Here is a 14,169-nt window from a genome sequence, read left to right on the forward strand (position 1 = left end):
GGACCCTATTCTCGTTGTGAAAGTTACCAAAGTCAACCACCGTCGCGTCAAAGGCCTCGCATGCACCCCGCGCGTCCGCCGATAGCGCATCAATATTGTTGAATGGCGCCAGGAGCAGCACGATGTCCTTCCGCTTGAACTGCGCCGCCCGGAGGAACGGGGTGCTCCCGAAGTTGTCCCTAACACGGCGTTTCAGGTCCGGTCGCTCGAGCAGGCACTCAACGACCTCGCGGTGACCGGCCTGCGCGGCCAGATGCAGCGGCGTGACCCCGTTCAACAACTGCGCGTTGATCTTGGCCCCAGCCTGCAGTAGCAATCGCACGATCACCACCGTGCCCTTGTCGCAGGCATTGTGCAGCGGCGTCCAACCACCATCGCTCCGCGCTTCAATGTCCGCTCCGTGCTTGAGCAGCAGCTGCACGATATCCTCCCTGTCATGCGCCGCCGCAATATGCAGCGACGTCTTGTTCCTCAGCTCGACGGCATTCACATCCGCGATCGGGCCCCGCCGTCGTGTCAGCAGCAGCTCCGCGATGCGCAGTTTACCCGTCGCACACGCCCAGTGCAGCGGCGTCCGGCCCAGCTCATCCCTCCCATCCGCCCCGTCAAGCGCACACCCCGTCCCCAGCAGAAGCTCAATCACATCTTCGCCCCAATCGCACTGCTTATCCGCCGCCAGATTATGCAAGACATTCCTCTTCCGCAGATCCCTCGCATTGACGTCCGCCCCGCGCGATATCAACACCTGCAAGACATGCCAGTGGTTCCTCCACGCAGCCGTCATCAGCGCCGTCCGCCCTTTCTTATCCGCCGTCTCCGTCGACGCCCCGTAATCCAGTAACAGCTGCACGATCCGGACATGGTTGTGCTCGACGGCGCGCAGCAGCGGCGCGACACGGTTGCTCGGGACCTCGGTCTTCGCGCCGAGACTGAGTAGGTACTGCGTCGCGGCGATGGATCCGCGCTCGCAGCTGCGCATGAGGCCCACGCGCAGGAAATTCTCGCTGAACTGCCCATTTTCGCGGGCCAGGTGCACGATCTGCCGGAGCCTTTCTAGGTCGTCGTGCTCGACGGCGCGGAGCAGGCGGGGTTCGAGCCGGTCGTGGCTGTCGCTAGCGATGCTGGAGCGCGACCGTGACATGGTGCTGTCTCAATTCCTTTCCTAGCTCATCATAAATCGATCAATCTGCGTATCGTAACCAGTCACTTGATGACAAGCTTTGTATGGAGTATTTAGTAGCTGTACGGAGTAATCCAGCCCGGTCGAACGGGAAGAAAAAAAGAGCTCGCGGAGGAAACAGGTGAAAAATTTTGGAATCAGAGCACACCAGGGGCTGAAACGAGATTAAAATCCGAACTCAGCCCCAAGTCCGCGCGGTACGAGGTCGATAAATTAAAGAATCGCCGGACACATTTTAGCTGCAGCTGGTCGGGTCATGATCAGCCGCGGGCTGCGACCAGTGCAGCCACACGGGTCTGGACTCTTGATACCTGTTATCGTGATTATCTGATCGACAAGAGTAGGTCAGTAGATTAAGGAGATGCAAGATAGACCAGACGTTGCAGGAGAAATAGGAATAGTAAGGACGATAGGATAAAATGGGATGGCTTGTCGGTGATTTCGACTGCTGATTTGAGTTACTGATCTGAGTTACTGATCATTTGTGCTCTGAGCATATCTCGGGGTTCAAGCTGTGTTTCAGTAATTGTACGATGGAGAAGAGATCTGAACACCGGTATTTAAGACCTGATTCAATAAAATAGAAAGCGAGCAAGTTCCGATTGTTGATGGTCTGAAATATAGGAGATGTCGGGGCAACGATAGCAGGTAGATCAAATCTCCGCACAAGACCAAAGGTTGCTCAATTACATTATTGCCCATCAGGGCATATTATCTCTATCCGTCTCTTCTTAAATAACATCAAACCAGGTGGTCGGCCCCGGTCGCTCTAGAAAGTGATTTCCACAAGTTGACAAGTTGGAAAAGAAAAAATAGAGGACCCGAAAGAGGACGCAAAAACCGAGGACAAGTATAGGACCAGTATAAGAGACCGGGCCAAACCTATCAACCCCCATTCAATTGTTTATGATATTAGGCATTCTTCTTCTTGAGCGAAGTTCGCGTCGAAATTTGGTTGAATTCCCAGTCTTATATTGCGCCGGCCCATCCCTTTGGTCCTTGTAAAATGTGTGCACTCCATGAATGATTAATGAACAATAATAAAGAGACAAAACAGAAATGGAATAAAGCAGTAAATGAAGGGGGAATGCGGACTGGACAAGGTGATATGGGAATCGGACAAGTAGTAATGCAGATCAGATGAAGTGAATAATTCAATGCTCCAGAAACAGAAACAATGGCATAGGAGGCGTTCTCTCCTGGACTCTGTACACGGATTATTAGGGTTCTCATTTCTTCGCTCTTTGGTTGGGAACCTGCTTCAGAATATCGTCGAAGCTCATGTTGGGGTTGAACCGGCTGATGGGCCTCGCTGGTGGATCAACGGGCGCAACTCCAGCGGGCAATGGGAGGGCCTCGAGACCCGGATAAATGGAATGGCGGTGCTCGGTTCGAGCTCGCGCAGCGGGTGAGCTGGCGCGAGGAATCACCGGAGGCGGTGGTGGAGTGAGACCGTTGGGAGTCAGGAGTTGTGCCGGTTGCTGGGGTTGCTCAGTGGACGAACCGCCCGACGATGGCTGTCCCGGGTAGGGGGAAGACAGCGAGGATTCGTTGTCATAGGGGTCATCGATGGTCGGAGGTCCCAAAATGGCGTCCTTCTCTGCCCATTGCTCCGCCACCTGCCAGCAATGACTGCGGCGGTAGATACCCTCGACGCCGTTGACCACGACGTCCGAAGGCAGGCTGACAACCCCAGCTCCGCCAGCAACACCAAACCAGCTACGTGCTGTCTTGCCATCGTTGTGGATCCAGGGTGCACCACCGCGGGGTGCGATGCACAGAAGATACTCCACGCCTTCGGTGTACTTGACATCCTGTACATCCACGACGAGCAACGGTAGAGCTTGGATCACACAGTAGAGGAAGATCCACTGACCGCAGCGGAGATCGATGAGATCTTCAACATTCTTGCCGTGCGCACAGCGCCGTTCGAATTGCATAAACGCTTCGATGAAGGGGGTTGGCCGCATACTCTCCCGCGTGTACGAGCCCATGAGCACGGCATTGATGTCCGAGTCTTTCAATTTCTTGGCCCTTCGCTTGGCCTCCTTCTTGGGGTCCACAGCCTTCAGCTGCAGCGAGTCCAATGACGGGAACTGGGGAACGTCGAATGGGATGGGTGGCTGAACCGGCGGCGTGGCGCGGTCGTACTCACTCAACACCTGGCGGAGGGCACGGATCATGACTTCCTGCGCGTCTTCGGACCCGGCCGTCTCCAGGGCCGCCATATCCACGGTTCGGGTGGTCAGGGCTGTCCGATCGACCAGCATGTCGTACAGATTGGCAAAGTCGTCGTACAGGTCCTTCAAGACCTGGCGGTTGAGGCCGCTCTCTTCGAATTGATTCTTCTTCGACCGGGCCTTTGGTGGCCATGAGCCGTACTTTTGTCGGTAGTAGTGCATGGTAAACCGTCTGAACTCCATAAATGCCGCCTTCCACAGCTTGAATCGAACGACCTTGCTTTCCGCGGACGTGGTCGAGTTGGCCACACCGGAGAACACCGAAGGGAAATCAAACTCGTTCAACTTGCTATGCAAGACTCGAAGGCGCGTATCCAGGTCGATAAAGCCACGTTCCATCCGTTTTTGTGTGACGGGGCTGATGAGGCTGAACTTGGGGCTCCGCAGCTGCTTCAGCTCGTCCAGCTTACCGACACCGTGGACGAAGCCCTCGAGATACAGGGGAAAGAAGCGCAGACGTTCTCCCAGAACGATGGCCTCAATGGTCTTTTCTCGGCTTTTCCGGACATCGTCAAGTTGCAGTTCGTCGCAGTAGTTGCTGAAGCTGCTGGTGGCCGTTTCGCCGAAATTCGTTCCGTCAAAGTTGCTGAACTCGAAGCGAGACAGTAGACTGGCCACATCCATGAAGATCGAGAAGAGCGTGGGTGACCGGGGAGTAGCGATCAGGGATTGGCCAAGGAGGAAGGCGAAGAGATTGCGGAATAAAACGAGTGTCTCAGTGTCCTCTGGCGAGATTCGACTGTCGGGACTGGACACATCGCAGTTTAGCGGTATTGGAAGGTATAGATGAAGCTCTTGGAACTCGTCCAATCCCTCATCATCCACAAAGGCCATCCGCCTACTGCCGGTACTGTCATTATCATTGTCGGCGTATCCGTCCTGAGGAGTCAGGGGAGGTGAGGCGGGACTGGTCATAGGACTACTCAATGACATGGAGCGCGCTTGTTGCTCCAAGGCGTTCACTCTGTTCAGGTCTGTGCCCCGGGCAAGGAATGTGAGGGACGGTGATTCAGCGAAAATGGTTGAATGGACTTTGAACGAGGGTGACCGTCCAGTGTTTTGCGGGAACAGGTAGACGTAAGTGTCACCGTTTTCATTCCACAATTCCGGAACCTATGGTAGCACGTAGAAATTAGTGGACTTGAGCCCAAAATCTCGGTGGACGAAGAGTAGGAACAGACAAGCGGCATACCTGTTCGCCCCGGATCAAAGGGCCCATATCATATAGGATCTTCTGATCCAACCCGGCGATCCAAGCACTCGGCATATGAGTATTTGTATTCTGAGGTCTCGCATCTACAGAGCTCGCTCGCGCTCGTCCCGGGATCCAGCTCCGTCGTTTTGAAGGGGTCCCCGGGCGCGAATCTGGTCCAGTTCCGGGAACGAATAATCCCCCAGCGCTGGAGGGTCTGCCTCTGCTCTGCGGTCTGCCATCGGGGGAATTGTTGGCACTATTGGCAAGATCCTGGTTCACGGCCAGGAGTGACGGAGGCGGAGGCAGAGGCTCATCCAAGTCGAATTGATCGATGGGAGCTGTCGTTCTGATGCTCCGGGTATCTGAATAGTCGGACTGAGGATTGGATACTAATCGCGCGGGGCGGGAGCTGCTCCGTGGTCGTTGCTGTACATCCTGCGGGTATTGGTCGGGAGAGTGCTTCGGGAAGCTCGGAGAGTTTGGTGATGAGGAGAGAGAACCATCTTTGTTTGACCCCAATGAAAAGAGCGACGATATGCGCTTGGCCGATCTTACAGGAGCTGACAACATCTTAGGGGTTCGCTGTACAAAATAAAGCAATTGGTAAGTTGGAGAGTCGACAGCAGCGGGCGAGTGGATGTACTTCGAAAGATAATCACAAAAAAAGAGAAGGCAAGACACAACAGAAAGATGAGGTAAGACTCGATCGCGAACTATGCGAAGAGAATGGACTAAACCATACAAAAAGACGGTTTAGGAAAGTGGAAGAAACGAGGGACGAGTCAGGTAGAGGAGGAGAGCGACAGAGAGAGTGGTTGTCTCTGGCGCGTGTGTCTTGGGGAATGTGATCGGCAGGAGGGGATCAGAGGAGGAATGATCAGTACTTAGACTTACCTGTTACTACTTGCCAACTCTGCCTGGCCAAGGCTCTGATTGATCCAAGTAGTACCTTGGTTCTGCTCAAGGTTTTCGGAAGTCCAAGGAGTGATATGACGAATGTATGGCACTAAGCTGGTATAGAGTGGAGTATGGAGAGCATTGATAATTGACTTGACTCTCGCGAAGTTGTACAGCAGCAGCGAGTGAGTAAGTTGAGAGGAGCGATGAGAGGAGGGGAGAGGAAACAATTTTGATTTCTCATTCTTTTTTGAGACCCTTGAGCTTCGGATTTAAAGATTTCATCATTGTTTTATGCTGTCAAAAAATACTATTTTCTTTTTCTTTTATCTACTTCATTTTTTTCTACTTAATAATCTTCTCTTTGATGGATCATGGCTGTACTGGACTACTGCAGGTCTCTAGCTCTAGTTAGCTAGTGACTGCGGGTGGGGAATCTCTTGGTTTCTCGGCTCTACGGGGATTATGATTGACTAACATGTCTAGTATTGGATAGTTTTGATGGAGATCAGGAGAGGCTGTGTCTGAAAACAGTGAGTTATCGACAACGACCATTATTTAAGCAGTCAATGTGATTTATGTTGGTGCCCCCGCCTCCTGATGAGCTGTTCCGGGTACACTGTACAGCCCTCAGTATCACCAGACGACTCCGATCTCGTCTCATCTGATCCCGTTTGTCTTCTGAAATACTCGAGCATGGCTGAGAATATCTCCAGCATTGATTTCCACATGGTCAGTAAAGCTGTTCATTTTCTTTCTATTTGTTTGACAGGAGCATGCTCTGTGCTATTGGTCTATACGAGCACTGTGGAAAATGGAAAATGCACAATGTGCCGTTTCTAACGCAAATATGAACCATACAGCCACCTACGCGGTCGACGATGATGCCATCCGCCAGGGGTAAACTGTTTGCAATTTATTTAGCATTTTGACGCGGATAGATGCTGATTATCAGATTTCTCCTGGAGAAAAAAAAAATGTCAGTACTAGAAACAAACCCACATAATCAAGTAAATCGACATTTTTGGCTGGAATGCCAATGTGTGGTTAGGACTCCGCCTCGTATGATTCTACCCAAGCCTACAGAGTACACTCGTCACTGAGGCGTTTACACCTTGCCTCCACGAGTTATTGATAATGACCAATGGTATTCGCATAGTTTCCCACATTTACGTATTCTCTGCTCACCTTCTCAGTGATGCTGGGATACAATATGGTAGCCTTGGTGACTCGGTGAGGCTCAGGGGCAGTCGACGCTAGATATCTGCCTAGAAGCAGCAAGGAAGCCGGGAATCCTCATGGAGTATTAAGGTACCTGTTCTACTAAGAATAGAAACATCACCTGCCGGCCTGTTTTTGATTGGTTTGTTGGCGCTTGGCTTTGGAAGGATCCGTAGGGTACCTCACTTGCGGGAATTTGCTGGCGCCAGTGGCCATTGCCAGTGAACTGTACGGACCACATACAGTTGTGTTTGTAGGATTGTAGGTACCTTAGTTGATCTTGTTTGTTTGGTTTGATTTGATATGTTCCATCATCCATCATAATTAGTTAACGGAGCATTCTTACACTGATGCTCAGCCATGGCTGGTATCCGCAGTGCCAGAAAAATGTTTACCTTAGGATCCCCGACCGGAATCGGAAACAGTTTGTCGGCCGTGGTTACAGTACGGTAATCCCCACGCCCAAACTCTGCAAGTTTTTCGGATGTTATTTTTCTGTGGTGTTTCAACTGTCAATCCACCACAATAACAGGAGTAGACTAAATGTAGATAAATCCTCACTAGTCTCATGGTTGCTCAGATTGAACGTACTTGTTCGTAAGCTATCCAAGTTAGGAGAGACACCTGAGGAAAGAAGAAAAGAAGGATTGCGTATTCCTCTGTCTCAGACACTCGGTCATTTCAAATGGCGGCGGCCAACGTCACCGGACTGACGTGTCCTTGTCCTTCCACACTGAAATTTTCAACGACGGTCATCGACTGAAACCGAGTCATCACCACCACATAGTTACATGGTTAAAGTTATCTACTCCGTACACATACTGGCAAGTGGCAAGTGAGCAACTGTCGACATGGGCTTTGTTCCCCCCGAAGAGCCGATCGATCTCTTCAGAGGCTGGCCTAACCCTGCCCTGCTGCCCACCACCGCCTTGGCTCAAGCATCCGCCACCGTCCTGTCCACGCCGTCCATCTGGACCCCAGCCCTGCTGTACGGTCCTGATGATGGCTATCTGCCCCTGCGAAAGAGCGTTGCTGAATGGCTGACCCACTTTTACAAACCACGCGATCCGGTTTGTTTCGATCGGATCTGCATTACTGGCGGTGCCAGCCAGAATCTGGCATGTATCTTCCAGGTCTTCACTGACCCTAGTTACACCAGACATGTCTGGATGGTAGCGCCTGCGTATCACCTGGCGTCTCGGATGGTGGACGATGCCGGCTTCGCGGGTCGTATCAGAGCCGTCCCGCAGGATGACGCGGGGCTCGATCTTGAATATCTCCGTCGGGAGATGGTGGCCGCCGAGCGGAAAGCTAATGAAGAGCAGAGATTCGAACCGGTACGGTAGACACTGACTGTATATCAGATCTCTCTCTCTCTCTCTTCCACCCACCAACTGATCTGTAAAGAAACATAAACCTCCAAGACCATGGGGAAAAATCTACAAACACGTCATCTATGCCACGCCGACATTCTCTAATCCCACCACGCGGACCATGTCCCTGTCCGATCGGGAGAAACTGGTCCAGCTTGCGCGCGACTTCGACGCCTTGATTGTGACAGATGACGTCTACGATTTCCTTCAGTGGTCTGCGGATCCAGACCGCCCCCTTGCTGCGCCCGACAAGACACGCGTGCCTCGGCTGGTAGACGTTGATCGCTACCTGAACGGAGGGCCTCAGGACGAATGGGGGAACGTCGTCAGTAACGGGAGCTTCAGCAAGCTGATCGGCCCTGGCATGCGGACCGGATGGGCCGAAGGCACGGCCAAGTTTGCCTACGGACTTTCTCAAGCGTATTTCCTCGTAAACTAGACTTTGACCGGAACTGTATGAGCTGATGACTGGCAGAGGTTCATCGCGGTCTGGAGGGTCCCCGTCCCAAATGGCCTCCACGATAATTGCTCAGTTGCTCGCCGATGGGGCCTTCCAGTCTCATCTAACTGGGGTCTTACAGCCCGCTTATGCGCGCAGGTACCATGTCATGATGTCGGCTATCCGCAAACACCTGCTCCCTCTGGGCGTAGTACTGCCCTACTCCTCCGAGGTCGTCGGCGGATACTTTATCTGGGTGCGTCTTCCGAGTCCGTTACGCGCAAGTGATATCGTGCAACTGGCTCTGGAGAAGCAGAAACTCAGGGTGGCTGCTGGTGAGATTTTCCAGGTCCCCGGGGACTCGGTGGACCGAGGCAACGACTTTCATGATTTCCTGCGACTTTGTTTCGCCTGGTCTGAGGAGGATCAACTCGCTGAAGGAGTGCGACGACTAGGATGCGTCATTCATGATGCTTTAGTTGGACCCGCAGCCATTTCTACGTAGTTTTGAGTGGTTGCAGTGCCACTGTACCTTACTTCTCTGGTAGTGACCATGGTTCAAAGCGGATCGGCCCGCCTGCATACCTATCCTTCTCTGGTCCTAGACAATCCTTGTTAACTGTTCACCTTCCACCTTCCACCTTCCTTCCACTCTTAGAACCTCTAGCCATTAACACAATCATCTATGCTGCAGAGATTCATGGTCAACACCTTGTCTCATCATCGCCCTTTCTATCTTCACCTTACCGCCCTGTCTACTAGCATTGCCAAGCAATCATCGACAATATGATTTAATTGCAGTACGGGGAAGTGAAAGTTACCAATCTACTGAATTGTTGAAGGCATTATCTCATATATGTAATAATGTAAATGAACTGTCGTAGCTCGTCTGTCGGCCGCCGCTCCCCAAACATGGTTGCATCAGCCGCGGCATTGCCTCGGTGGACAACTGACCGTCTAGTCTTTCACCATGAAGGACAAGTACAAGTCGAAATCTCATAATACATTGGTTCCCCCATATTTTGGCAACTGTACCAAAGCCACTAAGTTAAAAAGGCGATCATTCTAGCTAGCCGCGGTCTTGCAGCCTTCTGCGGCATATATCCCTGGTCCAAACTCATTCTCGTGAGCGTTGGGATTGATGACTGGTATAAAGGAGCTCATGGATAATATAAGCCCAACCATGCTCAGGCCCCGAAACCAAATTGTGTCTCCGTCAATGTTGAAGGTTCCGCCGAGTTTCCTCCTGACTTGACCTATTGCCTTGTGAAGGTTTGGGGGCGGGTAAACGGGTACATGTTCGCAATGCGATATTGGGATGGTTCTGAGGTAACTGCGTCGGGGATCTGAAAAGCTGGTTCAACAATAGAACGACTGAGGAAGACGTACCCCATCGTATAATTTTTGAATAAGCAACGGCATCCTGTCCTGCTTGGAATAGTAATTCATCAAAACTCCCATGGGATTGATGTTGCGAGGGACAGGGACTATCTCATCTTCCAGAAGATAGGCTGGATCATCGATGACTTTGACCAATTCTTTGTGGCTGAACAGCCAGAAGATGCTCCTGATGGAGCCAACCATCGAGTAAAGGTCTTTTTATCACCGCCAGAACTACCACTATAGGGTAAAACACCAGATACGGCAAGGCAAGGTAGTACTTACAAGCACAGTCGGACGCTAAATACTCGTCGATTTCGGGAGGTAGCGTTCCAGGGTACCCAACTCCTTCAACTAGATAGGGTCAAGCCAATTTTCTTCCAGAAGGTTGGGGTCCTTTATTTCACGGCTGTAGATCACCGACACCTCGTCTCAATCCAGACCTTCGTCTTCAGATGAATGACCCTCATGCTCGGCATCGGTAAGTGAAAGGCTCCCCAGCTTGTCTGTAAGAGTACTTTCAGAAGTTGTTGCAGATCGAAAAATAACGGTGTCTGATTTGCGGGTTTCTGGGGAACGGGGGACGCTGTGGCTGCTAAAGACCCATTCGGATTGGCGTTACTTGCGGGTTTAACCCCCACAGCCTGTAGATCGAGATGGTCAGTACTAAGGGTATTAGTTCCACCACGAACAAGTCCCGGAATACTTACATTGTTCAAAACACTGTCGTGGCAGTATGTTTGGACCTGAACTGAGCTTCTAGCGGAGAGAAGACCTTGAGAAGAGCTGTAATCTTTGCGTGTGTATGTTCGTCACATGACGACCTTACTGGAGACATTCACTGCGCTACGGCGTAATGTCGACAGGGATTACCCTCCCAACGCCGAACGCCGAAACTACTGCTGGACTGCACAACCAGGAAGAGGGCTTAAGTTGAAATGATGCATCATTCAGGGATCCCCGAGGGAAGACGAGTCCTCTGTCGAGCCAAAGCACTCGGACAAGGAAGTAGACACCTGCTGTTATGTGAGTTGCACATTTTCGATACAAGGAATACCATCATTGACCATAGCAGGTCCTCACGCCGCCGGAATGGAAAGCCCGCCTCCTGCGAGCCATGTCGCAAAGACAAAGTCCGGTGTGATCATGCGCATCCTGTCTGTTCCCGGTGCCTGCAGCGCGGCAGCACCAGTCGGTGCTTTTATCATCCTGCGCCTTTGACACGAGCTACGAGGCGGAGTCGGGGGTTCATTGAGGATCAGCATGCTTCTACAACGTCCCAATCCGAATTCCATGGGTCACCTGAGGCTTTGTCGTCTTCAGGCTCGAGGTCAGACCACTTGCTGTCAGCCGGATACTTGGGACCGACCAGTTTTGTTTCTGTCCTGGGCGAAGGAGACGGTGCGAATGAGCTAGTCACTGCTGCTGATGAAAGTTCTGCGGCGTCGTCTGTTCCAGCGTGGTGGGTGAAAAGAGCTACCGAGATCGTCGGCCATCTCGTGGAATTCCCTACTCTCAAGCAACTAATACTGGAATTCTACGGTGTCAGTCAGGCTGCCGTGATTGCAGCACCTTTCGTCCTGAATGCACTGTCCCAGATGCAGGATACCTACCATGCCTACCAGCTGGATCAAGGGGAGACAGAAATTCCGGCCTTGGTTGCAACCGTCCTTGACAACACGAGGCGGAAATTTAGTGTCCCGCCTACGGTGGACGGAGTACACTTCCACAGGCTCTACACAGGGTCTTGCCTGCGTTTGGAGATACTTGGCGTTGTTTATGCTCTGGCTGGTCGAGCGAGTCAATTCGGACTGGGGCGACCGAAGAACAAGCTCCTGTCCTCACGCTTTGCGCGCAGGATGCTCGCGGCGAGTGACACCGCACTTGAAACGTGCAAATATCTATCGCCTGTGAATGACCTTACGCTCTGGCTACTTCACGAAAATCTTCTCTTGTCCACGTTAGTCCTCGGTCACTCGAGTGAGTTGTACATGTCATGCGTGAAGAAGGCAGAAGACTGACGAGGTGAAAGGCTCAGCGACCTGGCATCGGTTAGGCGAACTCGCGACATGCATTTTCGAGCTTGGTTTGCACCGGGATTCGGATGAACGCACTGATCTTCCAGACTTCCTGCTGGAGTCCAGACGCAGGCTATTCGCCGCTGTCTATCAATTGGACAAGAGTATTGCGACCTTCTTGGGCCGACCGCCCCGGATCTCGTGGAGGCATTCTGATTGCCGTCTGCCTCTTGATATCAGCGATGAGGCTCTCACTGGGAGTAGAGCGCTTGCGCAAAGATCAGTGACGGCGGAAGGGTGGAGTTGTCATGCTGTCTACCAGCGTTCAGCCTGGATCCGACTGCGCTTCCTCATCAGCACGTTCCGGGAGGAAATCCTAGAGCTGTCCTTGACAAATTCCAGCGAGAATCGAGATGGGCAATTGAGGTGAGCTTGATTCCTCCTGACATGTTGACCCTGAAGGTTAACGGCGGAACAAAGAGACGTCTCCCGCCGTAGCCGCCAGGCCTGGGATTCAGTACCTAGTCATCTTCACTATACAGAGGACTGCTGGAACACTCATCAACCGATCAGTGTCAAGGTCATGCTCATTGTCTCATACCTGGCATTTCTCTACAATGAGTTTCTAGTGCAGCGGCTGTTGGCTCTCAACAACACAGAATATAGCGCTGCATTGGTCGATGTGAGTTCGACCATCCTCTCGACGGTCTTGACCTTTGGCAGACAGCAGGAATGTGCTGTTGATATCCATCGCGACTTTATCTGGACAGTAGGCGATCCATTCACCTAGGAAGTATCTTGCACGAAGACGCGACTGACCAGTCGCAGCTTCTCCTCTACGGCTTTCCCAGCGCGAGTGTTTTACTTAGAGCCCTTCAATTGCACGCCAGCACAAACCAGTTACCGAACCTCTATCCTCGCGGCATTCTCATTCGGCACCTCAGTGTCTTCATCTCACATCTAGAATCAATGGCCGGGCCAGGCACCGCCAACAATGCATTTTTCAGCCGAGCGACTCGAGTATTCTCTCGCATCATGGACGAAATCCTCGCGCCCGAAGCGGTGACTACAACTGAAACCTCTGCTGTAAATTCTGTTGATGATCTAGACGTCTCCATGTTTTCTGATTTTGAGGGAGTCGGCCTCTTGGATACGATGGATTTCGCATCCGTCCTTGATCAAGTTTTGTATTAGTGACTACTATTTAGGGTGTATGCCGGCCTCGCTGCTCGCATTTAGCAGCTATCTCACTATTCCCATATCGTTCGTTGCAGAGTTGCCAAGGGAGCACGGCAGACATACTTTGCCCCTGGCCTGGATAATACGGCGGACCCACGTGCGCCGTAAATGCCGTTGGTTCTAGGTAGCCTGTAGTCCCGTGTTTTATCCGCATATGCAGTGCCGATATTTTTCTTACAAGATGGCAGCCGGACTGTGAAGAAACCGACTCAACCATGATAGCGTGATGAAACTTTTCCTGTTGCTGACCGTATTATGAATCCCCGTCTCAAGGAACGACGTAACTACATAGGTGCCAGTCCCGCGGCAAGAATGTCAAGTCAAGTACCTAGTTGATCCTCCTGACGACCAAGTGGATCTCTGGGCCGTTGGATCTGCGCGTCGAGACCGCACCGCACGCGCCATTGGTCTCGACTGCTATGTGAGGATTCCTGTCATTCTCCGTGCAGATGCCAGGTACGCGAATCATCGAGCTGATCGTTGAGTCCTCAGCGACAAAACAGGAAATATGTCGAGCATGGAATGTCCACGCGCTTCTATCTCAGGCGCTGTCGGCCTAACAATTCCAGGCCAAGACCGTTGCGAGGTTGCCGCATGGACAGGTGAGACTGTAGTCCAGAACCGGGGATGAAAGGAATTTGAGTCTTCAGTTTATGCGTAGACAGTACGTATGTGGGTTGTGTCGTCCTGGACGATTTCGAGGTATGTTGTCTAGGCCCTAGGATTTGCGTACGGTATATAGGCTACTGGACGGATCTATTGCTTTTGCTCTAGGAGCTTTCTTCTTCTTCTTCTTCTTCCTCTTCTGCCTCTTTCTCATCTTGTGCTTGCAAGTACCTATCTCCCTGCTCCCTTTCTCGCGAGTCGAGACCTCTCCTTTCCAAGACTACCTTCACTCCCTTGCAAGTTGCAACTCCTTCGAATCGCCAAGTTTACCTAATTCGAGGTTAGTACCTCCAATTTCCCGATCATGGAAAGAGGCCATCA

General features: G+C 52.0%; 3 protein-coding genes across 3 annotated transcripts; 2 read left to right on the forward strand and 1 right to left on the reverse strand.

The window, feature by feature from the left end:
- Positions 1 to 2,145: 2,145 nt before the first annotated feature.
- P174DRAFT_163935 (uncharacterized protein) lies at positions 2,146 to 5,679 on the reverse strand. Its single transcript, XM_024821210.1, has 3 exons — positions 5,259 to 5,679; positions 4,613 to 5,197; positions 2,146 to 4,533 (listed from the first exon to the last, which is right to left on the reverse strand). Exons 2-3 carry the CDS (start codon positions 5,183 to 5,185, stop codon positions 2,410 to 2,412), a joined length of 2,697 nt encoding a protein of 898 aa, XP_024682474.1. The 5' UTR covers positions 5,186 to 5,197; positions 5,259 to 5,679; the 3' UTR covers positions 2,146 to 2,409.
- A 1,652-nt stretch (positions 5,680 to 7,331) lies between these two features.
- On the forward strand, positions 7,332 to 9,387 carry P174DRAFT_406119 (aminotransferase-like domain-containing protein). Its single transcript, XM_024824092.1, has 3 exons — positions 7,332 to 8,070; positions 8,141 to 8,526; positions 8,582 to 9,387. The coding sequence occupies exons 1-3, from the start codon at positions 7,585 to 7,587 to the stop codon at positions 9,048 to 9,050; spliced, it is 1,341 nt and encodes a 446-aa protein (XP_024682475.1). The 5' UTR covers positions 7,332 to 7,584; the 3' UTR covers positions 9,051 to 9,387.
- Positions 9,388 to 10,581: 1,194 nt separating this feature from the next.
- On the forward strand, positions 10,582 to 13,137 carry P174DRAFT_430860 (transcription factor domain-containing protein; the record flags this gene model as incomplete). The annotated part of the gene is made up of 7 exons (XM_024825662.1): positions 10,582 to 10,659; positions 10,880 to 10,951; positions 10,998 to 11,063; positions 11,104 to 11,905; positions 12,051 to 12,369; positions 12,517 to 12,625; positions 12,772 to 13,137. The coding sequence occupies 7 exons, from the start codon at positions 10,582 to 10,584 to the stop codon at positions 13,135 to 13,137; spliced, it is 1,812 nt and encodes a 603-aa protein (XP_024682476.1).
- Positions 13,138 to 14,169: the final 1,032 nt, after the last annotated feature.

The sequence above is a fragment of the Aspergillus novofumigatus genome (assembly GCF_002847465.1).
Source record: "Aspergillus novofumigatus IBT 16806 chromosome Unknown P174scaffold_4, whole genome shotgun sequence".
In the NCBI taxonomy this organism is placed as follows: Eukaryota; Fungi; Ascomycota; class Eurotiomycetes; order Eurotiales; family Aspergillaceae; genus Aspergillus; species Aspergillus novofumigatus.

Excerpts from the sequence above, each read along its gene's own strand:
- P174DRAFT_163935 (XM_024821210.1), bottom strand. The coding sequence starts at position 5,185 with ATGTTGTCAGCTCCTGTAAGATCGGCCAAGCGCATATCGTCGCTCTTT. Across the intron at positions 4,534-4,612 it reads CTTTGATCCGGGGCGAACAG|GTTCCGGAATTGTGGAATGA; the intron begins GTATGCCGCTTG and ends GTGCTACCATAG.
- P174DRAFT_406119 (XM_024824092.1), top strand. The coding sequence starts at position 7,585 with ATGGGCTTTGTTCCCCCCGAAGAGCCGATCGATCTCTTCAGAGGCTGG. Across the intron at positions 8,071-8,140 it reads AAGAGCAGAGATTCGAACCG|AAACATAAACCTCCAAGACC; the intron begins GTACGGTAGACA and ends TGATCTGTAAAG. Across the intron at positions 8,527-8,581 it reads GCCTACGGACTTTCTCAAGC|AGGTTCATCGCGGTCTGGAG; the intron begins GTATTTCCTCGT and ends GATGACTGGCAG.